General features: G+C 39.1%; 1 protein-coding gene across 3 annotated transcripts in view; it reads left to right on the top strand.

The window, feature by feature from the left end:
* tbc1d22a (TBC1 domain family, member 22a) overlaps positions 1 to 26109 on the top strand; it is a 182166-nt gene that overhangs the window by 100203 nt on the left and 55854 nt on the right. For all 3 annotated transcript variants that reach the window (XM_028449744.1, XM_028449742.1, XM_028449743.1), the window contains one exon: positions 25439 to 25514. In XM_028449744.1, the coding sequence (XP_028305545.1) occupies positions 25439 to 25514 (76 nt within the window). The remainder of the gene's footprint in view (positions 1 to 25438; positions 25515 to 26109) is intronic.

Here is a 26109-nt window from a genome sequence, read left to right as displayed (position 1 = left end):
GCATAGTAGGCGGATCTCCCAGGGGGAGCAGAAATATGGGAGGAGGAAATGCAAATACATTTATGCAGGGGGAGCAATGCGATTCAAGAAATCTGGAACTGTTTGCCGTGATAGTTTTAGCACCAGAAAATAGCACGACTAGCAAGCAGGTGCAAACGCACACGTAGAGATCATCGCTGCAGTAAATGTGGACAGAAAACACAGCAACACTACAATCTAAGTGAATTTTGCACAGCAGGGGAAGAAAGTTCACCACGAAAGGATTTTGGGAAGCAACTGATTTACCACCCTTTATTTGAGATTTTAGTGAATCCGCCCCTCAGGCTAAATAACTCCTTTAATTTGACACCTTTGAATTTTATGAAAGCATTTTAAGCAAGGAGTGACCAAGTAGAATATCAACACATTTCATGCCGGCATTTCAGAGATTTTTGGGGACCCACCATTGTGCAACTGACGAAACTTCCAGTTAACTTCAAAACAAGAGCCCTGCTTACAAAAACTAATAGAAGACAAGAAGAGATGCTTTTGTTTTGAAACAGGGATGTTTGCCTTTTAGCTGGAAGCTTTAGCTGGGATGGAAGCAGGAGCAAGACACAATAATGACACTGTAACTATATTGTGTCCAAACACTCGGCTAAATAGTGAGGGAGGCTTGATTGGGAACGAGCCACACCTGAATGCCAAACATGAGGAAGCTAATCACTCACAACCCAAACACACGGACATCACTGGGAGGTGGAGACATGAGCCGGAATACCTGGGAACACAAAGACACAAGAGTTTCCAAGAATGAAATAAACTAGAAACTGAACATACACAAGTAAAAGAACTAAGACTGACTAAATATTTAAAACTAAAAGAGGACCCCAAGGGCTAAACACAAACAAACCAAAAACGCTGACCATTCCAACATCTTTTGGCTCAAGGCTCTCAGTTTTAAAGCCAGCAGGTAAAAACCTCCTTTTTATGCTAATACTACTCATAGGGTGTTTTAAAACAGGAACTCTTCAATATATTTTTCTAGTTTCTGTCCCAACTTGAAGCTATTTTACTGTATCTAGATAACTGCATTTACTTTGTCAACACTAGTCCTTATATATTGTATTTATTGAGTGCATCATATTAAAATAATATATATTAATATTTCTAACTCACCGATCAAGCTTTGATTTTTTTTTTTGTTAAAATGTATTATGATACTTTTATCCTGTGTAGGATTTAGTAAGTACTCAAGTATATGTAATGAAATATGTAGTAAATACCCTCTTTATGTCATTATGTCATGTAATGTTTATTTCAGACATTAACAAGTTTAATTCCAAATGGAAAAAGAAAATAAACTCAAAATAAAACAATTAAGAAAGCAACAAAAAAAAAAACACAATTCTTTTGTCTGTAGCTGTGCCTTAAAAGGAGCAGGATTAAGTTTACATTTATTAATTTCTGCCTCTTATTCAAAATGAACTTATATTTATGTACATGTTGTCACCATCATTGTTGTCTGTATCATCATGATTGTTTTGTCATATTATGGACCACTAGTTGTAGTATTATATAATTATTCCCAGTATCATAAACTCATTATCACATTTATAATTATAAATACTATCACCGTTAACTCAGACATTATATTATTAATTATTAGGACACAAAGGACCAATCCAGAATTCACAACCAAGTCACATATATTACACATACAATAATATATACATCTTATATACACCCTTATACACATGCATACTGTACATACAAATGCAATAATACCATCTTAATTATGTACTGAATAAGATTTTTGAACACATTTCTAATGGCATGCGAGCCCCTCTGCTCTTAATTAGCCAATACCATGATCATTAAAGTCTTTCAAAATATGCGCAAAGATCAGACAAGTCAACAAGTTCCTTTCTTGCTCTTTGGATGAGTGGCCTTCCATTCCCAATCAGCGTATGTCTGCTTATTGTCAAAGTAACCATCTGTTACCATATTGCCAGCAAGAGATGGGCCGTCCCTGGAGTGGGAACAGCGGTTCGAGTAATGACGTCTAGCAGACGGTAGGCAGACCAAATCAGACGCCATGTCCTGTTCTGGTTTCCCCAGGAGTCCTCCGCCGTCACCTCGGACTGTCACTCAACACACACACACACACACACACACACACACACACACACACACACACACACACACACACACACACACACACACACACACTCTTCCGTGTGGACCGTGCCTGACAGTGGAAGTTTGTTTTCTCAGCCTTCTTGTAGAGCCTGTAAATGTAGTCAGTCGGACATCAATCGCCTTTATGTATAAAATGATTTGAGTCATATGACTGTATTAACACTCATTACAGTATTAATGAAATGTATAAAAGACATTTCGTCAGCATCCCTCTTCCCAATCCATTCTGTTACAGCCTCCCTCGTTTCCAGCCAAATTCACCTTTATTCTTTATATTTTTATTTTGAGCTTTTATCAAATGTCCTTTCTTTCAAAATAGCTGAATTGAAGCCAATTCACCTTATTTCTTTAATCATTTCACTGTAGTGTGTCTCTATTGAAGCAAAGTCTCTGTGTTCATTACCATTACTTTTATTTTTCCTTGTGCCTTAGAACCAAAGGGGCTGTGCATTCCGACATGAGTTTTGAGCATCATGAAGGCTTAAAACTTTATCAACTATAAACTTTGTGCTCAAATATTTACTTTTTAATTAACTCTCTCTTACAAATTCTCTATCATATCGGTTTATTGTTCCCAAAACTTTCCAAGGTGGAGTTGGACAGCAATATTATCTCTCTAATAAATCAAGGAATTTCTGCTTGCGTGTGTGGAGCGAATTTCTTCCCGAGGCGGTATTTGTTCAACCTGAAAGTATTTTTTAACAGATTCCACATACCCCGAGTGTGTGCACCCATTATTTTTGTACATTTTTGGTGTTTTAATTTTAATTTACAGTTTACAAAAATGAAACCTATTCAGCTTTTGACCTTACTCACGCTTCATCTATCTATACTATATTGACGGAAACGTAACCGAGAGGGGAGAGGAGAGTCTGAGCAGCCGCGCTCACACTGATAAACTAGCAACGTCTCACTTATTGGGCCTGATGTTACTCACTGATGTTCGTGTGTGTGAGCCACGGCAGACTCCACTTCCTCCTGTGCCATGCTATCGTTAGCATCTCAAACACGGGAGCTCTTTGAATAGATCATTTGAAACCGGCAGCCACTGGTGAGTCTTTTGCAGACACGTTTCCCATTGTTTAAACCATATAACTGTCCGTGTAATTGTTCAATAACGCGCTGTTTCACTAGAGTCGGTATTGACATCAACCCGTTCAATACTCCATCTGGAAAACTGCAGATTCTCTGTGGTGCCGTGCATGGAAGTTAAGCTCTGACCACTCGGTTCGAAAGTAAACAATGATTTTTGTTTTAAAAAAAAAAACAGCAGCTGAATTGTAATATAATATATATATAATATAATATAATATAATATAATACTTTAATTTACTTACTCAATCATGTAGTTTGGAGCTTTATATTTTGTTTTGCGGAGTTTGGTTGTTTTTCTGATTGGCGCTACAAACACTGTTGAGTTTGGTTATCAGCGTCTCAAACATTTCACGGAACACACAGACGGTATTTATTTATTTATTTATAATAAAAAATATACCAAATGAGTAAAATAAAACACAAAAATGCACAAAAAGACAACTGCAAGATAAAAAAAAAAAAATACACATGAATCCAAAAAGCATACATTACAGAAAAATACAACAAAAATATGAAAATTACTCAAATACACAAAACTAAATATTTATACAAAAAAATACACAGAAGACAATAGAAATGCAAAAAATTACACTAAAAAAGATACAAAAGAATCACACTACTTAAGGCAACAAAAAAATATAATTATACAAAAAATGCAAAAATAACGTAAAAAACAAAAAACTAAAAAATATTTATACAGGAAGTACACAAAACGACAACAGAAATGCACAAAAATATACAAAAAGGCTCACACACAATGATTCCAAAAAACATATATAACAGAAAAATACGACAACAAAAATATGAAAATGACTCAAAATACACTAAACTAAATACTTATACAAAAAATACACTAAAATGACAACAGAGATGCATGAAAATACACCAAAAAAAACCCCAAACTAAAATACACAAAATGACACACAAACCTCCACTGTCAGGCACGGTCCACACGGAAGAGTGAGTGAGTGAGTGAGTGAGTGAGTGAGTGAGTGAGTGAGTGAGTGAGTGAGTGAGTGAGTGAGTGAGTGAGTGAGTGAGTGAGTGAGTGAGTGAGTGAGTGAGTGAGTGAGTGAGTGAGTGAGTGAGTGAGTGTGTGTGTGTGTGTGTGTGTGTGTGTGTGTGTGTGTGTGTGTGTGTGTGTGTGTGTGTGTGTGTGTGTGTGTGTGTGTGTGTGTGTGTGTGTGTGTGTGTGTGTGTGTGTGTGTGTGTGTGTGCGTGCGTGCGTGCGTGCGCGCGTTCCTCAATTATCTCTGTGAATCAGGCTCAGACAAAGCTGAGACTTTCAACATGGCTGCTCTTGGTTTCATAAAATTGTCCGCCGGAGCTGACAATTTTATGACATTTTAGAACTGATGACATCACTGTGGATTGAGCCTTTGTCACGCAGCTAGAGGCAGCCTGTGGGTTCACTGGAGCCAATCACTGTGGGCAGAGGGGCAGAGGGTGGTAAATGTGCATTAGGAATTAAGTGTTTATAAGGTCAGTTTAAAGAGGATTTTACTTTTATTATGAATTAAAGAAGAATTAAAGCTCCCATGTAAACCATCCATACTTAACCTCCCACCTTTCTATAGCAAGACATAGTTCCTACGGGCACTGCACTAGTATCTTTTAATTACTAAACCGTCTGCGTGTGTGGAGCGAATACCAGCGTGCGCATAGCACGAGTTTGTGCATCCATTATTTTGGACTTATTTGCTGTTGCAAAACGTTAATTATCATTTCATTTTGAAATCACCGCGGAATCTATGCGGGTTTCACCGAATGGAAGGTTTGACCGGAGAGGGTGGAGGGGCGTCTGAGCAGCCGCGCTCACAGTGATATACTAGCAAAGCTCTCAAGTCTCACGCATTAGGTGTGAGACACGCATTTCAACCTGATGTGAGTCACTGAGTGTGTGCATGCGCGCGGGTGATGTGCGTGCATGTGTTTGAGAGTGCTGCCTGTTTTCTCTACACGATACCACAACCACAGCACCTAAACACCTACAATAAACAGCACTACACGCGCACACGCACACCCACCATGTTTCCTCTGGAAGTGTGAGCCACACACATGATTTATAGATTAAGTTATTCTTATTCTTGTCATATTGGTGCAAACTCAATTTGTCATGCGCATGTCCCATAGAATTAAACCAGGGAAATCGCACATGCTATTTTACTTTGCAAGTACAGAGTATGTACATTTCTTTGTACATCCAACCTTCAAACACACTCATTTGGTCATAATTGACAACTCTACTTAAGCCCCCAACGATATGAATACATACTTCTGACGAGCACTGTACTAGTCATACTATGTGTGTGAAAGCTAATTGGCTGAAATCTCCAAAATGGTGGTGCCCACATAAAAAACATAGACAATACATGTATTTGAATGTTTTTTTCGACACAAATTAGTAACAGTTTTGGACCTATCATCTAAAGTGCATTCATGTGACGGGTTGCATTTGAAATGAAATCACCTTAGAATACATTTCATTATTTTTAAAAACCAAATGAAAAGATTTGTTTTGATTTCTGGGCTCAATTGTACTAAAGGTTTAAACAACTTGCCTTCAGTTGCACATACTTGTTGCCCTTCATCTCTCATTCTCTCACAGCTTGAGTAGCATCATGTAAGCTCAACATAGCTTACATACAGGTCAGTGGAGGTGAAAACAGCTCCAAGAAGGCAGAGGTGAGGAGGGAGGATGAGGTTATAAAATCTGCCATACGGGGGATGAATAGAAATGGTTATATAATTCAGAACTGCGTCAAGTAAAAGGTGTGCACTTGCATGCAGAATGAGAACCTTGTTAGCATGGACACAAGTGGTGTTGATCACATTAGGGGTCATGTAAGGCAAAGCAGGTTTTATAATTAGCACAGCTCCTGCACTCAGACAGTTTCCTTGTGCACAACATTGTGATCAGCAACAGTTTAATAGCCTCTCCAAAAGATGGGACTTGTAAAAACACAGACTTCACAAATCTCTTTCACGGTGACCTTGATGTTTCCTGAAACGAGGCATTAATTACTGGTCCTTTTGGTAGCTGGCATAGTTTAGGGGCTATTACACATACACAGGTATTGCTTTACTTCGATTTTTCTTAGGTTGCGCTGCCTTTCCCAATAGTCGAACCCAGTGGTTCTCAAACTTTTTCAGACCAAGTACCCTCTTTTCCTTATTTGTTAATCCAAGTACCCCCCCTTTGTCCGACTACAAAATTATGCTCAGATACTATGAAAAAACAACTATAGCCATAATGATGTAATGAATCTTAAGCTGCGTTTCCATTACCCTTGGAAATGTGCAAAATCTAAATAGCACGATAAAAACTTGTAATAGAAACACCTGAGATTAAAAAAAACAGCTCACTCTCCCACTTGGTGTGGGACCAAGACTGGCCCGTGTATCTTTACTTCATGTTCTAATAAAGTTAATTTTTATCATCATTATGATTATTATTTTTAAATAAAAATAAAGATTATAAAACCACATATTTGTAATGCTTTGATTTGTTAATTTTTCACTTTCTCTCTCTTCTTAGTACCCCCTGTAGTGCTATCACGTACCCCCATTTGAGAAACACCTGTTTAACCATTTGTATTTAATTACCAGTGGACAGTTGTGGATTTAATTTACAGGCCAAGCTTTTGCTTTGCATAATGTATTTTCAATCCAATACATGCGTAATCTTGTCAAATTACATTTGTTGTTTTTGTTTTGACTGATTTTTAAAGGCCTACAGAATATTTTGTACAATGACAATCTAAAATCTGAAACCAGATCCTGAAAGAAAAACAATTTTTGTTTCTTGCTTGTTTTGTTTTTCTGTAATCAGCAGTTGAAAATAGGTAAGTTTCACACAAAATACCTGTTATTGACAAAAGCTGAGAAAAAAAGGCTTTTTCTGAAAACACCTGTCAGAGACTTTGAAGCTATTTTTTATTTTTATTTTTTATTTTTTTTTAGCTTTAGGGACACCGCTAACATTTGAACATTGGTTTCCTTCTATAAAACAACAAAAACAACACTGAGACCAAGCTTTTGATGGCAAAATTATTATTATTTTGCTATCTGTGTCAGAGTTCTACGGTTTCCTTACCATGTTTTGGCCTTCCTCCAAGTCTCCCCCTCCCCTCAGTTCCCACACACGCAACTTCCTCCTCCTCCCGACATGCAGAGTTGACCCGTTTGGCCCAGTGTCACGGACTGAGTTTACCTCCGTACTGAGATTATCTTACAAATATCAGTACATGACTGCTACGTCCTGAGATGTACCTCGCTGGATTGTCATACAGAGATTGCTGTACTGATTTTAAAAAATGCTTAAAACATCACGTCAGTCGACCATTGATAAAAAATCAGCCAATGATAAAAAAAAAATATGGTTGTCATGATCAGATTTCTAATATGTATGAATACAACAGCATATTATTGTAAAGTTGCATTAGGTTAACTGTTATTTATTGCAATGTATATTATTGGTTTTTTTTTTTGGAAAATAAATTATTCCTTTTTGTATTGAAATTGCTGCATGAGACACTATTACTTTACTTAAATTTCTGACTGAGATTGTCACTCACTCAGCACGGCAGAAGTAGCAAAAATCACAGTGGACTAGCAAAATTTAATTTTCCTGGTAGTCAGACCATGTCTTTGAGTTTAGTTGGTTTGCAAAATTTTGAGATGAAAATCCCATGTCGGTGGTCGAAATACAAATAAAATTGGTGTTTGTGATTTTTTTTTTTTTTTTTTACTGTTTTTGCTTCTTGTGCAAGTTCGGCGGGTATTTAAAAAAATTTAAAAAAAAAAAAAGTCTTACACAAGAACTTCTAAGCAAGTTCCTTTCTCATTTAATTAAACTTGAATTTATTCAAACAAGGGAGTGTATTTAAAAAAAGATGTCTCCCCATCCCTAAATTCTCTAAACCGCTAAACAATACTACTATAAGACACCATTGCACAGGAAACAATCCCTTCCCTTCAAAAAGACAAAGTCGAAATTGTTGCCATGTTAATAGAACAAATAGAAAAATTGAAAAGATGCTCAAACCCCCAAAAGGCACATCTACACAATATAACAAGCAATGCAAATATATATATGTATGTATATATATATATGTATCCGAGTCCCAATTGGGAGATAACGTCCGATTCCGATCAAGTCTGAAACCACGTGATTGGGCCCGATTTACGATCACGTGATTGGATCGGGACGTCCTAAGTCCGTGACACCGAAAAACTCAACCGATGATGATTGTCTCGCAAAGTGACGTCATATCACGGGGAATAGATTTGTTTGTGACTAAATTATTTGATTCATTGATCTATGAAGCCGACACTATGTCTTTGTCTGTTGAAAAAATGTATCGCCCTCAGCAACTTTAAGGAATTTATTGTCGATTTATTGTCGACTGATGAAAAATCTGAACATGTGTATTTCTGTTGAGCTCTTTTTTAGAGGAACACATTAGTGAAAAGGCATGGCCAGCATTTAATAATTAATTTGTTTTCTATACTTGTTTATCTCGTACTGCAGAGATGGGCAACTTCTATGAGAGCGAAAATGCTGATAATGTGGCCCTGATACGAGGGCCACATTATCAGCATTTATTTTAGCATTTAGAATAAAGATCAATCTGAGCAATAATTCAGGAAAAAACAAAGTTTGAGTTTTTGACCTTTCATGGGTATTTGAGTTAATTGTGTCTATTTTCTTGTCAATATGAAAATTTTTGTGGCCTTTTCTGTCATTATGAGCATTTTTCTGTCATTTTGCGCAATTTTGTTTAAGTGGTTGTTTAGTGTGTCTTTGTTATCATTGTGTGTACTTTTGTTGAGATTTTTCTGTTGTTTTCTTTGTTTCTGGAGTTTGTATGTATGTTATAATAATAATAATAATAATAATAATAATACATTTTATTTGAAAAATCAGTGTTTTTCAGGTCACCTAACGTCACTTTACAGTGCATAATAAAACCACAACAGTGCATAGTATAAAACAACAATACAAGTTAAGCTAAAACAGTATAAGAACAACAGTAAAAGTGAAGTTAAAACACAGAGACAGGGCAGAGGTGTACAGGTGGGAAATGCTGTTTAAATAAGTGGGTTTTGAGTCAGGCTTTGAAATATGAGAATGAGTCCATGTTCCTGAGATCCAGAGCCGGGGAGCATGAGCGGCTGAAAACTCTGCCCCCCATGGTGGTAAGGCGGGCTGGGGGAGTGGACAGATAAATGAAGGAAGAGGATCTGAGGGAGTGCGATGGAGTGTGGACATGAATGAGATCAATCAGGTAAGGGGGGGCAGTGTGGTGAATGGCCTTAAAAGTTAACAGAAGGATATTTAAGTGAATGCAGAATTGAATGGGAAGCCAGTGGAGCTGGCGGAGAACAGGAGTGATGTGGGATTTGTAGGATAGAGTGCTGTCGAGGATGACACCCAGATTCTTGACCTGTGTGGAGGGGGAGACGGAGGAGTTGTCGATCTGGATGGACAAACAATTGGATTTGGAAAGTGTTGGTTTTGTACCAATGAGGAGAACCTCTGTTTTGTCACTGTTTAGTTTTAGGAGATTATGATTTAACCAGGATTTAACTTCTGTGATGCAGTCGGTAAGGGATGGGGGTGGGAGGGTAGAAGATGGTTTGCTGGTGAGGTAGAGCTGGGTGTCATCCGCGTAACAGTGAAAGTGGATACCATGTTTGCGCAAGATATTGCCTCGGTGGAGGAGATAAATGATGACGTAGTGACGAGGGAGGGGTTTGATTTAAAGGATTTGAGCGGGATGAACTGAGTGCGGCCTGAGAGGTATGATTTAAACCAATTAAGGGAGATGTGGGTAATGCCAATGGAAGCTAATCTGTTCAGAAGGGTGGTGTGAGAGATGGTGTCAAATGCTGCACTCAGGTCAAGGAGGTTGAGGATGGTGAGGAGTCCAGAATCAGTTGCAATGAGAAGGTTGTTGGTTATTTTTGTGAGTGCTGTTTCACTGCTATGGAGGGGGCGGAAAGCGGAGTGGAACTGTTCATACTGGTTATTGTGGGATAGGTGAAAGTGAAGTAGGCTGGCAACTGTTTTTTTCAAGAATTTTACTGATAAAGGGCAGATCAGAGATGGGATGGAAGTCATTGAAATTAGAAAGATCAGCACCGGGTTTTTTCAGGATTGGAGTTATTGCAGTGGTTTTGAAGGATGAGGTAACAGTTCCAGTGATGAGCGAGGAGTGGATGATGGCAGATATGATGGGAATCAGAGAGGGGATGGACGCTTTGACCAGGAATGTGGGGAGAGGGTTCAACTGACTGGAGGATAGTTTGGACTGACGGATGAGGTCTGAGATTTCAGAGGGAGTGGGAAGCTGGAAGGTGGAAAAGGAATTAGTAAATGGGAAGGATTCTGATGACATGGGGAGAGGAGAGTTCTGACTGAGGTGGTGATGAATGTTCTGGATTTTTTAGATGAGATGTGGTGGATGAGAATTGAGGGGGCAGGGGGGGTGGGGGGGGGAGTTTATTGAGGAAAGAAAATAGAATCTTGGAGTTTCCTTTATTTGCAGTGATTAAACCAGAGTAATAGTGGGATTTAGTTTCAGTAATGGAGTCTTTGTACTGGAGGATGTGGTTATTGTACATGTCTTTGTGAATAGTGAGGTGGGTTTTTTTACAGAGGCACTCGAGTTAGCGACCTCTGGCTTTCATGAGCCGGAGATCATGTATGGACCAGGGGGCAGGAGTGGAGAATGAAACAGACATGAATTTTAACAGAACCAGAGAGTTGAGAATGGAATGGAGTGTGGTGTTGTAGTGCAAAACCAGCTCATCAGGGGTGGAAAAGGTATTTATGTCCAGGTGGTGGTCAATACTGGATGTAAGCATGTTAAGACTGATATTTTTAATGTTACAGATTGATATGAGATGTGGGAACTTAGTGGTAGTAATTGTGAGAGCAGCATTGAATGACAGAAGAAAGTGATCAGTTATGGGGAGTTCATCAGCTTTACAGTCGAGTGGGGCTACACCGGAGCGGCAGATTAAATCAAGATTGTGACCTTTTGAGTGAGTCGGAATGTTAATATGTTGCTGAAGACCAAAACTATCAAAACAGGTTGTAAAATCTCTGGTAAAAGGGTGATTGATGTTGTCCATGTGAGTGTTAAAATCTCCCAGCACTATTATTTTTAAAGAAAGGGAGTATAATTGAGTGAGGAAGGCAGCAAAGTCATTTAAAAAATGACTTTTTTTTTAACTAGGAGGGCGGTAAACGGTTGCATTGATGGTGGGAGTAGGTTCGGAGAGTTCACATACTTCAAAGGAAGTGAAGACCAGGGCAGACACAGGCGAGACTTTGATGTTCTCGCGGCAAGACCTCCACCCTGGCCGGAGTCACGTGGTTTACATGTGTAAACAAACCCAGATGGAGTGGATTCAATGAGCTAGGAGAAGTTGTTTCCTTGTTGCCATGTTTCAGTTAAACAGAAGAAGTCAAACATACAGTCAGTGATGAGTTCGTGGATGAGTTGTCCTTTGTCCTTTACTCGTGAGAGATGTTTAACAGACCAAAGTTAACTGTGGTGGAGCAGTGGTCAGCAGCAGCGCTAGCCGAGCGAGTGAGGCTGGCTAACACATATCAATCTACCGTCCGACCGGTAGTGCGGGGAGGATGTCGAGAGCTGGACCAGAGGGATTGGATGTTTATTAAGATATCCGTACGGAAATTCGGAAGTGACCCACGGTGGATGTATCTCCGGGGAGGAAGAAATGCAATGTCTGGGTGGAGATACAGCAAAGCTGGCGGAGGAGCAGACAGGTGATGGCGCAGATGGAGGAACTCAGCTGTGGAGTACTGGAACAGACCCGCCACGGGTATGTGGACGGGTGACAGGATGAGCCAGATGCAGACGGACCAGATCGACATACCGCCAGCCCTCATTGAAGACCAATCAAGAAGAGGAAGATGTGAAGGAGAACGGCTGGCAGGGCCCAGTAGTCAGGGCGGGGCAGGGATTGACAGCCGGAGCAGAGTAGGTAGGCTGGAGGTGGCCAAACACACACGATTGGAATGTTTGAGCGTGCTTCAAGCAGTAAGTTAGGACTGCATTCCCAAAAGACAACAACTACAGAGTCATTAAGTCTAAAAAATCCCTAAGGTAAATTACTGGAGAGCAGCGGCAGCAAGTCGCGGCAGCATTCACTTAAACCGGATATGAGGTCATGATGTTGAGCTTCATATAACATCCAACCTCCTGAATTACATATTTGTTTTGGGGAAGCACAAAATTAGGCCGAGTGCCACATATGGCCCCGGCCTATGTCTGTCGTACAGGATCACAGGCAGGGCTAGAGCATATCTCACCTAATTGGCAGCACAAACTGGGATGCACTGAACACTGTAATGTAGAATATCATTGAGCTTCCCCTTCAGGCAGCACAAATATATACAGCTTTGTTGTTTAAGTAACATTGTTGAGTCTGTCTTTCTGTTTCACAATCACAGAGACATAAATAAATAACCAGGGAATAAAAAGTTGTTTATTAAAATAAATAGCTCTTCTATCTTTTTACTTTGGTGTCTTAAATACAGATGGAGTACTAAGAGTCGACTGATGTTAAAAGTAATTGTAATGACTAATTCCAAACTAAAACTAAATCAAAGTTAGCTGTCATAATGAACAACTGTAGAGTTTTACAGATGGATGAATTTGCGTCCCTCGAGTTTTGATAAATTACTCTCATTCCTTCGATCCAATGAGTTCACATCAACATATTGTTGTTCATTCTATCTGTGCTGCCTGCTGTTGGAACCAGTCAGTCATCTTTTCATTTCTGATTAACTGCATGTGTACTTTATCACGTAATGCCATGAATTTTTGAATTTGCCATTGCTAGTGTTCAGTTCTTCAGCAAAGAATGTGCCCTACATCAATTTGAAATGACATCAATTCAAATGACTAAACATATTGTTTTTTTCTGTGCTTTCATTTGAATATAAAGACATGGACTTGCTGAACAGTTCATTTGTTGCCAGGTGACAGCCTGCTTTCTGAGACGACCTGATTTTCTAAATGCTAAACATGAGCAACACGGTTTCTCTAATTGGTTTGTGTAATTAGAGAAGCTTTGGTTTTACAGCTTGGACAAATATATCTTTAGGGTTACCTGTGGTGCTTATTTTTTCTTCATTTGTCATATCCACTCTAATCCCAGATCCTTTTGTGTAGCACCGAGCGCAACTTCTGCTGCATTGTGTTGTCACGGTAACAGACAACACTATCAGTAAATGTATGGGGCAAAGTTGCTCTGGCTCGGTCCTCCAGCAAACCTGAATCTAATGATGGTGTCATCATGCAGCTGTGCAGAAAGCCTGGTAACGAGCTACATTAAAGTATGGCAGTCCAGGGTCAAAATCAGTTTAGTTCAGGGGCCAAATATGGACAAGTTTTATCTCGAGTGGGGTGCTGATTTTAGGCAAGAAAACAAGTAATTGTCAACACGATTGTGCCTTAGTTTGCACTTCCACATATACATGATATAAAGTATGTAAGGTACCAATAACATCCAAACACTAAGTGACAGATATCACTCCCTGCAGGATCTTCACTTTTAATTTCCTTGATTTTGCGACCAATTTTGATTTAATTTAAGGGAAATTTTGTGAAGTAATTTCAGGAAAGATGCAGGATTTGAGAAAAATGTAGGTTCCTTTGGACAACTTGAGATTAGGAATGATTGACATGGGATATGAGCAAGTGAGTTCCTGCAAATATTGTGGATTTTCTATTAATTTGTATATTTGGAGGGTCTTAGAAAACTGAACTGAACTCAATTAGGTAGTAATTTACACAATGATTCATGTTTTCTCTATCATTTTTGCTTTATCTTGGGCCAAACTGAATGCTCCATAGCCATGGATTTGGGATTATATAGATCACATGCGTCAAATTTAAGACACATGTGAAGACACAAATCCAGCCCTTTAGAGCATGAATAAAAAAAAAACATGAATTATTGTGTAATTTACCATATAATCTTGTCAGCAGAATTAACCAATTTAATGAAATTCTACAATCCATTTTTCCACAAATCTTGCGATTTTTCACAAACAATTTCACAAAATTCCTCTGAATTACACAAAACATTGTTGAAAAAATCAAGATTTGTTTAAGGCAATTAATCTGATATTGAAAACTAGGGCACATTGATGTAAGAATTGCTTCTTTTTCCCCACCTAAAATCTGCGGCCCACTCGAGATCAAACTGGTCTGTATTTGGCACATGAATTTAAAGGAGTTTGACACCCCTGGTATGTATGTATGTATATATATAGATAGATAGATAGATAGATAGATAGATAGATGGATAGAATCTTTATTCGTCTCCAAGAGAAATTTGCATTTCCAGCAGCTTGACAAGTTGAAGACACAGGAAAAATGCAAGGTTCTAGAGTAGCTGTAGTAATAGTAGCTGTTTTGTTGTTGTCGGTGGTGCTGCCAACATGTAATTTGGATTGATGATTGAGCCCTGCCTCCCTCAGAATATTAGTTACTAGACTTGGTTTTGGCCTCGTGAAAACAGCTTCACCTGTAATATCTGCACACGTCCAGGCTCCCCACCCTGCCACTCTAGGCCCAAGAGAGTCCAATGAATTCCCGCTGCCCCTCCTGTGACTCCGAACAACTGTGATTGTCTTTATCTTTGACTCCACCTCACAACATCGTGTCATGTCTATCATATAATCACTTTCCACATCGCTCAGTCTTTGTCGCTGACGGAGAATGACAGATCTCGGACCGTCCTTCAATCCTCTTTGCGACACAGTTCCCATTATTATTTTTCCTTTATCTCCACCTGTCATCTCTCTGATTCGCTCACACTTTTTGACGTGCTCTTGATGCATTGTTGTTTTGGTTTCCACCAACTTGCTGATAGACATCCAGGCCCTCAAAAAGAGGCAATCTTAGTCCAGCATAGAGCCATTGTAGTCTCTAATAGAATGGACTGAGAGGTGAAGAAGAGATATCGATTCAGCCGACTGTTTGAAAGAGAGAAAGGACGACATGAAGGGTGGGAGGGGATTACTGACTAAAGAAAAATAAACACGGACACTGTGACTGTGTGTTGTGAGTCTGTTCGTTCATGTGGCTCTCCCGACTCACTGGGTCAGATGTGCTGGATGGACAGATGGCGGCAGAAAAGCGCGTATGAATAATAAAGCAGTGGGAGTTGATTTCCTCTTGTTGCCTCAGCTGATCAAAGATCCAGGATATTGAATTCGACAAAGAATGGAAATAAGAGGAAAACGGATAAGGCAGAAAAATGTAGTGAAGATAAATATAATAAATTAAATATAGATGGAAAATTGGTGAAGGAAGAAGTGGGGACATGGCGAGAAGCTGAGGAGTTGACGGGCTGTGTAGGTGAGCACAGAGAGGGGAAAACTGACTAAAGCAAGAAAGTATGAAGTGACTCTTCACCAGTCTTAGTATGTATTAAGGTTATAAAAACAAATCCATCCAAACAACAGTCACACAAACAAATCCAGAATGGCATGGAACAAAACAGAACACCACGGAGCAAACAAAGAGGAGCTATGAAGTCATGTTAAAAACACTTCCTCATTAGGGGTGGGTTCACAATACGATATGAGATATTATGTTCACGATCATACAATGCTGTTTGTTTTTTGAAGACTTCTTTTTAAAATTGAAAAGCAAGTGATAGTTAATGCCAACAGGAAACAAGAACCACACAGATATATGCTCATCATTATGTCATTGTTTAAAAAATAAATAAATCATAGATACAGATCCTGTTTTCCCAAAGTGGGGTACGGGTACCCACAAGAGTATGCAAATTGTAATAGTGGGTAAGTTAGGGCCCTATGAAATCCATTTTTTTTTTTTTTTTTTTTTTTTTTTTTTTTTTAATTAAAAAAAAAAAAAAAATCAATTAAGTATAAACTTAGATTGTTTTCATTATTAAATAAATATTTCAACATGCATTTTACTGTAGCTCTGATGAGATGTTAGAATGTAACATTCTAATAACATTGCCCCAACGGACTTTTATTTTGTAAACCGGAAGTTCCCACTGAAACGGTTGCACTTGAGGTAGCCATCTGACAGTGAATGTGTAGCTACGAGGCACGGACAAAAAGCTGGAATAAAAAGAACTAAAGGATCGCACGGACTGAGTTATTCTTAGTTAACCAGGCACAACAGTTCTAACACTGAGCAGGTGAAGATGATTAAAGCTGATCGCGTTCTCACGGAGCACTGCTGCGCTACATGAAACACGGAGAGAGCTTCACAGGCACGGCCAAGTTAACGTGCACTAGAGGTTCTGTATTTAGGAATCAGTGATGATTTGCGTTGTTTTAGAGGATGTTAGTGGTGATTTAAGATGAGTTTAATGCAGCCAGGACAGGAGGAGAGAGGATGGTGTGCCTAATAAGCGGTCGCCGGACACATTTCCCAATAACAAACGTTCTTTGCACCACGGTGACGGCGTTTCATGCCGATTTTATCCATTTCTGCATTTAAACGTTTTTATTGGTAGATTCCGTGATTCCGTCCACGATTTTGTTAATGCGGATTTTATAGGGCCCTAATAAGTGACTAAACATTTAAAATTGGAAACTGGTGAGGTGACTGCTTAATATGATATTCATTCCTTTTCACTTAAAAGCTGAGTATAGGCCTTCAACAGGTGGCCTTAAAACATATGGGGTTTGCAATCCTAGCCAGTTATTTCTGTAGCTCTGCTGTTGGGATGATTATTGCCTGTCAATTGTGGAATTTGCCTATTCTTGTACTATTCTGCTGTTGGGATGTTTCTTGACTTGTGAACCTTGAAAGTTTCCTGTTCCCAGGCTGGTCCTTTCTCCCTTTGTTGATATATGGGTGTCTGTGGCTTCCTTTCTTTGTCTTAAAGGAGACATATCATGCTTTTAAATCCTTCCTTTTTACATATAAATCATACAGTTGTGGTCTATATAAAGCGGAACTGCAATGCTTGGGTCTGAGTTCCTCATTATTATAGCTCCACAGGCCCCTTTTCTTCCCCTTTTCTGATGTGCTTCTAAGAGCAACTCGTTTTGGTGCGGTCTCTTTAAATGTAAATGAGACACTTCATACCCCGCCCCCTCTCCAGGTTGCAGAGGTGACACTCGGTTCAACTCCACCCTGTTCGGCCATTTTTGTAGTTTGATAGAAAAGATACGATTATTTAGCGGCAGAAAATGTTTATTCACAAGTTATTTACAAAATGTCAACAACGGAAGACTTGTCCATCCAGCCTTACATGTTCGAGCCAGAGTCGGACCCAGCGGAGCGAGATGAAAATGAAGATGATGAACCTGCAGAACCCTAACAAGTGAGCTAACACAAGCGCCAAGCTAACGCTAGCACCAAGCTAACACTAGCGCCAAGCTAACACTAGTGCCAAGCTAACGTCACGAAATGCATTTTAATACAGTCTTTTCGGAGACAAAAACGGCAAAATGAAATGACTAATGAAAACTTTAGACTTGAATTAAATCACGTAGGCCATATCATCAAGGATCCAAATCGAGCACACAGCGCTAACATATGAAGACGGTGCAACTGCTAATGCTAACAAAACAATGACAGGGACGTCTTATCATCACACTTTTTAGCGTTATTTACAGCTTACCGAAGTGCTCTGTTCATCGTCTCCAAAGATAGAAGGAATTGACCCCTCAATCAGACGAAGTCTTTCGGCAAATCCTTCTTTATACTGGCGGAGGTTGCTGAAGCAGTCATCCTTGAAGTGCTTCGCACACACAGAAATGACCTTACCCACAGATGTGGGTGCATTTCCATAAAAAATAAAACTCAACCAGGCACTTTGAAAAGGTTCTGATGCTGGGAGACGGTGTAAAGAAGCGTGTGGGTTACTACATCCAACAACCGAACATTTTGACTTGTCCTCTTGTAACTTCGGCATCCTTGAGCTTGGACTACAAAATAAAAGCGAGAAATAAAAATGGCAGATTGCTCGAAGTGTTGGGCCTGGAGTCGATGTCCTAATTTGGCAGTTCCGCTGCAAATACTGTGACGTTATTGTTCAAAAAACGTACTAGAGAATTGAAAAATCGAAACAGATTGAAGAATATGACCAAAACAGAATATAAAGATATCTACGGAGCACCTGAAGAGACTAATTTGAACTTTTCTGTACTTCTAAACACTCTAAAAATACAACAAAATGCATTTAAGGGCTAAAAAAGTGAATTTAGCATGATATGTCCCCTTTAAGGCTAAAGCCTTAAACTCCACCTGTTGGTTTCCGGTTTCCCGTCAAATCATATGTCTTTGCTTGGCTGGTTGCTCTCACAGGGTTTCTGTCACTGCCCTGGTTTTTGATTCTGCTTGTTTTAATAAACTGTATTATTTTGCAAGTCAGCTTCAATGAAGACTTTTTTTCCACACTACACCTCCTTTTTACCATTCACATCACCACCTGGGGAGACACGACACTGGAATATAAATAGTGCAACATTCAGGAGCCTCCATATTACACATTGACCTCTGTAAGACTACCCATGGTGACATGGTGGCTAATATGAGAGCTACATTGCTTTGCGCTAGCCAAACATGCAGTCAAGACTTTGATGCCTATGATCAGAATCAGAATCAACTTTATTGGCCATGTTATTTCATATGTTAAACACATGAGGAATTTGACTTGGTGAACTGTGCTCTCTCTAATAATGTAAACATTAAATAATAACAATCAACTAGAAAAAAAACACATATAAACATAAATATAAACAGTAGTTAGACTAATATGTGCAACAAGATAAGATAATAATAATAATAAGAATAATAATAATAATAATAATAATAGTGCAGTGATGAGTAGTGCAGGTCAACATTTAAATTAAAGGTATGTACATGAACATTCTCAGTGACAGATTGATCCAGGGTTATTATGTTTAGTTCCAGGGTTATTTCACAGAAACAGGTCTGACACTCTTTGACTGTTTAGCGTTGATCAGAATGACAGCCTGGGGGAAGAAACTGTTTTTATGGCGGGTAGTTTTTGCGTACAGTGATCTGTAGCATCTGCCGGAGGGGAGGAGTTTGAACAGATTGTGTGCAGGATGTGAGGGGTCTGCAGTGATGTTACCTGCCCGTTTCCTGACCCTGGACAGGTATAAGTCTTGGATGGAGGGCAAATCGACACCAATGATCTTTTCTGCAGTCCCGATTGTCCGTTGTAGTCTGTGTCTGTCTAGTTTGGTTGTAGATCCAAACCAGACAGTGATGGAGGTGCACTGAACAGACTGAATGATGGAGGTGTAGAACATTATCAGCAGCTCCTGGGGCAGGTTGAACTTCCTCAACTGATGCAGGAAGTACATCCTCTGCTGTGCCTTTTTCTGGTTGTGTCTATGTGGGAGGTCCACTTCAGGTCCTGTGAGATTGTGGATCCCAGGAACCAGAAAGAGTCCATGGTAGCCACTTTGCTGTTCAGAATGGTTAGGGGGGGGAGTGGGGGGGGGGGGATTCCTCCTGAAGTCCACTGTCATCTCCACAGTCTTGAGCGGGTTCAGTTCCAGATGGTTCTGACTACACCAGAGAGCCAGCTGTTCCACCTCCCGTCTGAAGGCAGACTCGTCCCCATCCCGGACGAGACCGATGACGGTGGTGTTGTCTGCAAACTTTAAGAGTTTCACAGAGGGGTCCCCTGAGGTGCAGGAGTAGAGGCTACATGGCTTCAAGTTAAGTGTCTAAAGGGGTACGGGACTGTGGAAGACTGTGGAAAGTTTGGGAAACCAATGATCTAGATCAGGGGTGGGGAACCCGAGTCCTTGAGGGCCTGATTCCTGAGACTTTTAGATGTCTCCCTGCTCCAACACACCTGGTTGAAACCAATGTGTTGTCATCAAGCTCTGCAGAATCATGATAACAAGCCATTCATTGGATTCAGGTATGTTGGAGCAGGGACACATCTTAAACTCTCAGGAATCAGGCCCTCGAGGGCTGGAGTTCCCCACTTCTGATCTATTCATTGACTGTTTATGGTCTACACACACTTCCTCTGCTGACCTGGGGGGGCAGCAGCATGGGAATAAAAAACACAGACAGTACTTTAGGTCAGGAAAGTACGGGAATGTAGAACATTAGGGAAATGAGATTAAAGCAAAGTTGAATGAATGGAAACCGAGAGAAAACAATGAAATTACATTGGAATTAAATTACAAAAGCAGCATAAAGTAGAGAGTCTGGCAGTAAATATCAGTAGAAAATTCCATACTTTTTAAAAAATGTTGTCGCTGGGCCTGCAAACTTTGGCTCACTTGTGTTATTTCTTATTTATAGGAACACTGACTTTTCGAGGGGGATTTTTTAATTGAAGAATGTAAAATTCAAATTCGGTATGGAATTTACTGGTGCAAAGTCGGTGACAAATAATGCAAATCACATGCTTGAATGTGCTAAGGAGTAGCACAGATCTATAATATAAAGTAGAAGTGATGAAAAAAAAAGTGAGAAAAGGGTAATAAATAACAAAATCATCAGTAATAAGTGTAGAATAAAGTTTGATATGGGATGCAGTCAAAACAAGCCAATAACTCAGACTTTGAGACATTTTCACTAAACACCAAATTAATACAACTTAAAAACCAACAAAGTGTTTTCGAAAGGACTTAAAACGAGAGAGAGAGAGAGAGAGATGGAGAGAGGCAGGCAGGCTGGTGAGGGAAGGGGTGAAGCAGAAAGTCAGTTGATTAAAGCCGGCAGCTTCAATAATGCAAATGTAATTACTTGTCCTGGCCCTCACACTTGTTTAGCACCTAACCACATTACTACTGGGGTGGTAGAAAAATGGAGAGCATCGAATCAGAGGGCAGGAAATAGAGACTATTAAGAATTGTAGGGGAAAGACATGAGGAAACGTGACTTAAACAGGGAATTAAAAAAAGGCAGGCTGTCATTTGAAGACATTATAGAAAATGACGATGAAAGAAATGATGGTAGAATTTAAATAACAGTAGGAAATAGGGGTTAACCTCGTCAAGCAGTTTATCAAAAAACTGCTTTTGACCCCAACTTCAGTCACTTTTATAACAAACTTTAGTCTAATTTCATGTCCATTTGTTCTGCCATCACACTTTCCCATTGTAAGAACTACTTGACAAGTACATCACTGCCCAATTATATACTGTATTCTGCTGCCACAATGAGTGTGTATGTTTTACCTCATTGTTTGTAATTTACAAGTTTTTGGAAGTTTGCTAAAAGCTTCAAAGCGATACAATTTTCATCAACCAAAATCTGGTGTAGAAACATGTATTTTTATCTTCAGCTTTGTGCTAATTATTGTATTATTGTATTATTATTGTTTGTTAAGGTTCTAATGAGTTATCAGTGGCGAAGACGTATATACAAGACATTTAAACAATCTTCTTATAACAGCAACTGAAGTAGGAAAAAGCCTCCAGTGCAACCAAATAAAAAGAAGCATAGAGATAAATACACCGCTGAATGAATAAATGGGTGAATATGACATACTTGTAGAAAGGTAAAGGAAATATTGTAGCTGCGTAGAGTCCTTTTGATCCACTGGTGGTCTTGGAGGACACAGCACCTCGTTTCAGCTTTGCCTGAAGGACAGCTGGAGCTTTTTATTACCTTCTCTTTCTGCTTCTCGTTTCCAGCTTTCATTTCTCTCCCATTCTTATTCTGAAGGAAAGTTTGCCACATCAGCTGTTCCTAGACGAAACAGAAATGACCCTTCATGGAAACATAATCTGCTCTTTTTTTCTGTGCACATTTAGGTGGACATTTGAAAGCACAGTGGCAATTTCAGTAATACAGGGTCACCTTTCATGACAAATTAGAAAAGGAAAGAACACACACATTTTCGTGATCATTACTTAATTGTGAGTATACTTAAGATCTGTCCTGCACCATCCAACCCATATTGTTTTATCTTCCAAAGTAGAATTAAAAACCCTCTTTCATGGGCAGTCAGCACTACAATTATTGCAGGATGGGAGTGGGAGCAATCCACCTTGCTGTTTGGTTTTGCATTGTGTTGCAATGGTAGTTAGCATTTTATATGCACAAGTTTGTTGAGCATAATTAACAGGCAGATTCACAATTGCATTGGCGCAGTTTACTTTTGCCTCTGCATTTTTTTTTAAACAAGTTGAGTTCTGCTCAAAATAGCCAAACATTTTAATACTTTTGGGAATAAACTATTTCGAAGGACATTGTCAACAAAAATAAGGGTCCTTTGTACATATAAGTTGAGCATGAAGTTTTTTGGGGTTTTTTGTACTCAAAGAAATTGAAGTCACATTTTTGACCCATTTTGTTCAAATTTGACCAATTTGTTCACACTTTACTTGAAGGCTGACATTACGCTGTTATTATCTGTCATTAGTATGAATTAGTAGAGTGCTCCTTGGAAGTATGTATTCAACTAGTAGGAGCCTAATTAGAGTTGTCAAATATGGTTGTATGTACAAAGAGGTGTACATACGCACTACTGTGTAGTGTTATATAGGGGTACATTTGCGGGTGCAAAGTAAAATAGCATGTGCAATTTTCCTGGTTTAATTCTATGGGACATGCACATGATAAATGTTTGGTTTTTTTTTACTTCTTTTTATATTTTTTTCGTTTGGTGGATTTTTCCGTAATCATTATGTGTATTTTTGTATCTTTTTTGGTGTTTGGTGTTTGATTTGTGCATTTCTATTGTCATCTGTAATGTGTGTTTTTTGTAGTCATTTTGTATATTTTTGTTCATTTCTGTTGTCGTTTTGTGTACTTTTTGTATAAATATTGTTTAGTTTTATTGTTTTATTTTACTCATTTAGTATATTTTTATTATAAATACCTTATGTGTGGTGAGGGCGTGTGTGTGTGTGCTCCTGTGAAATGTTTGAGACGCTGATAACCAAACTCCATAGCCATTGTAGCGCCAATCAGAAAAGTAACAAAACTGCGCAAAACAAAATGTAAAGCTCCAAACTACATGAGTGAGTAAGTAAATTAAAGTATTATCTACAATTTGACTGTCTTTTTTTTTTAAACAAAAATCATTGTTTTCCTTCGAGTGGTCAGAGCTTTGCTTCCATGCACGACACCACAGAGAATCTGCAGTTTACCAGATGGAGTATTGAACGGGTTGAGTTCAATACCGACTCTAGTGAAACGGCACGTTAATGAGCAATTACACGGACAGTTATATGGTTTAAACAATGGGAAAATTGTCGGCAAAAGACTCACCAGTGGCTGATGGTATCAAATGATCTATTCAGAGAGCTCCGTGTTTGAGACGCTAACGATAGCATGGCACAGGAGGAAGTGGAGTCTGCCGTGGAGTCTGTGACCCGCGATTTGAAGAAAGTTTGAGGTCACGGGGATAATTTTAAATCACCATGAAATATTAACTTAAACAACTTTTAGCCGTACAAAAATGTTTTTAATATCACCCTCTTTTTTAAACCCAAACAAACTGCGATACAGTGATGTCATGAACCCGGAACCGGCGGAAGTAGCGTGCTCATTACTGTGCTCATTACCGAGAGTGCCGTAATCTTAAAATGAACGTCTTGCATCACCAAATGACTCCAAAGTAACGGATGCACACACTTTTGGTATTTGGAAGAGATATTGTCGGGGAGATATTTACTCCACAAACACACACGCAGACTTCTGCTGCTTTATAGATAGATATAGTGTCTTGAAGGCTGTCATTAAGTGTCATTCACTAAATTATGACACCTACGGAGATATGTTGGGATTTTTTGGTGGGGTTAGGTAGAGGGATTTAGTGGGGTTAGTTAGGTGTTCGGGCTGGGGTTATGGTAACGAATTACACCTAATGACAGCCTTCAGGACACCTAATTCATGCTAATGACAACTGTCTTTTCATAATAATGACGGTGTATAATCGACATTTTGTATAAAACTATAAATAAAGTGCTACCAAATTGTGTTGTGATGGTGGAGCTGAACATTTTTCATTCTTTAAATGGGGCGCAACAGAAAAAGTTTGAGATCCACTGCATAGAGTATTCAACATGAACTAAACTACTAAGAAGAATGATTTTTTTTTTTTTATTACTGCTATGCTTAAAATAATTTGGAGTAGGTATGTCTGTTATGATGCCTGCTGAGAAGAATGAGGTTCAAATAGGAACTCTTCATCCAAACTGAAGACATTGGGCAATATTGTAAGACTTTGTCACCATGGTTTTTAATGAATGGGAGGGGTCTATGTGTGAACAGGAAGTAGGCTTGTAGAGGAACTGTAAGGGATTTAGCGGCTGATGGGGAATCACAGAGGCTCCCACTCCTCCTGGATGGCTGTTTTTTCCATCTGGCTCGTTTGCTCGGTTTTTAACAGTTTGATGTTGCTTTTCCTTCGTGTCCCGTGTGCCTTCTGAGCTGACCTAAAAAAGGAAAAATAACTTTCGTAGCTGCTTCCCTTACCCCCTGTGGTGAGCGAAGAAGCTCTAAATAGCATTTGATCATTGCTAACATACATAATGTAAAGACAAAAAACTGACATAAAAAGTTGCTTTGCAGAGAATGACTGTCTGTATTTGTAGTCCTATAATATTTTCTATTTGGGAACATTTTACCTCAACTCTGGCTGTATGAAAACATCCTTTAACTATGGAGTGATTCAGCCCTGTTGAAACTTTTTCAAGGTTAATGGTGAAATAAGAGCTTATCTATCAACGTGTGGGAATATTTGATCAATTTATCGTTTCATACAAAGTTGAAAGGCCAGATACAATCACCTCTTTGATGCTGTTTTAACATGACAGTGTTAGCTGGCTGGCCTGGATTCATATGAGGTGTGAAAATGGCCCTGGCAAACACACAACACCAGTTCTTTACTGGTAAAAATAAACTCTGAAGGTGAAAATTCAGAGCCTTCTGGTCTGAGCTGTGGCACTTGGCAAGCAGGTGCCAAACATTGGTGTGTGAAACGTACAACATTAAGTGTCCTATTAGTACAGCTCTGATCAAGTGCTGTCATGAAATCATCTTTTTTCTGCATGTATTACTTTTATATGCACAAAACTAACCATGTTTGAGTTGGTTTTTGAAGATGCGTTGGAGTGACACCATGTGATTGTGTGTGCCCCCTACCCCCTCCCACTTTTTTTCAGGACAACTATACATTTGCTCAGCCAGGCATCCAGAAGAAAGTCAAGGCCTTGGAGGAGCTGGTCAGCAGGATTGATGGTGAGTCATTTGCCTCGCCTCCATCCATCCATTCTCCCACCCATCTACTATTCCCTCTGTCTTCATAGCTCTCCTGTTTTGCCTGCATTTCTGAATAATTCTTTCTTCCATTTTCTCGTTTTGTGTGTGAATTTTTGGGTGGGAACATTCATCTTTTTTCTGTTTTCCTACTTTGTTTACATACATTTTCATAACCACAATAAATATTTGCCAGAAGTCGCATTGAGAAAAGCTAAAAACAAGAACAGCAGTGATGTTTATCAAGGATTATTATTTAGCCTTGTGTGGATTTATCATTCCAAAGTCTTATTTCAACACAAAATGTGTAATACACTTACTTATGATTGTATTGTAGTTGCTTAAATCCTATTTTTTTTATCTTCATGCCTTTAGATAGATTTACTTGATCTTATTTTGCAGCTCTATTAAATATGTTAAATAGTAACCTTAAATTCTTTAAGAGTAACTAAACTCTGGGGTTTTGGCTGACGTGTGTCTGACGTTACATCAAGAAATTAACATTTCTTGATGCTTTGAGTTATCTGCACTTCATTTCCTGTCACTCTTATTATTCCTTTCAGCTGTCTGCCACATG

This window comes from Gouania willdenowi, chromosome 6, assembly GCF_900634775.1.
Source record: "Gouania willdenowi chromosome 6, fGouWil2.1, whole genome shotgun sequence".
In the NCBI taxonomy this organism is placed as follows: domain Eukaryota; kingdom Metazoa; phylum Chordata; class Actinopteri; order Blenniiformes; family Gobiesocidae; genus Gouania; species Gouania willdenowi.
This window is presented reverse-complemented; position numbering and strand designations above follow the sequence as displayed.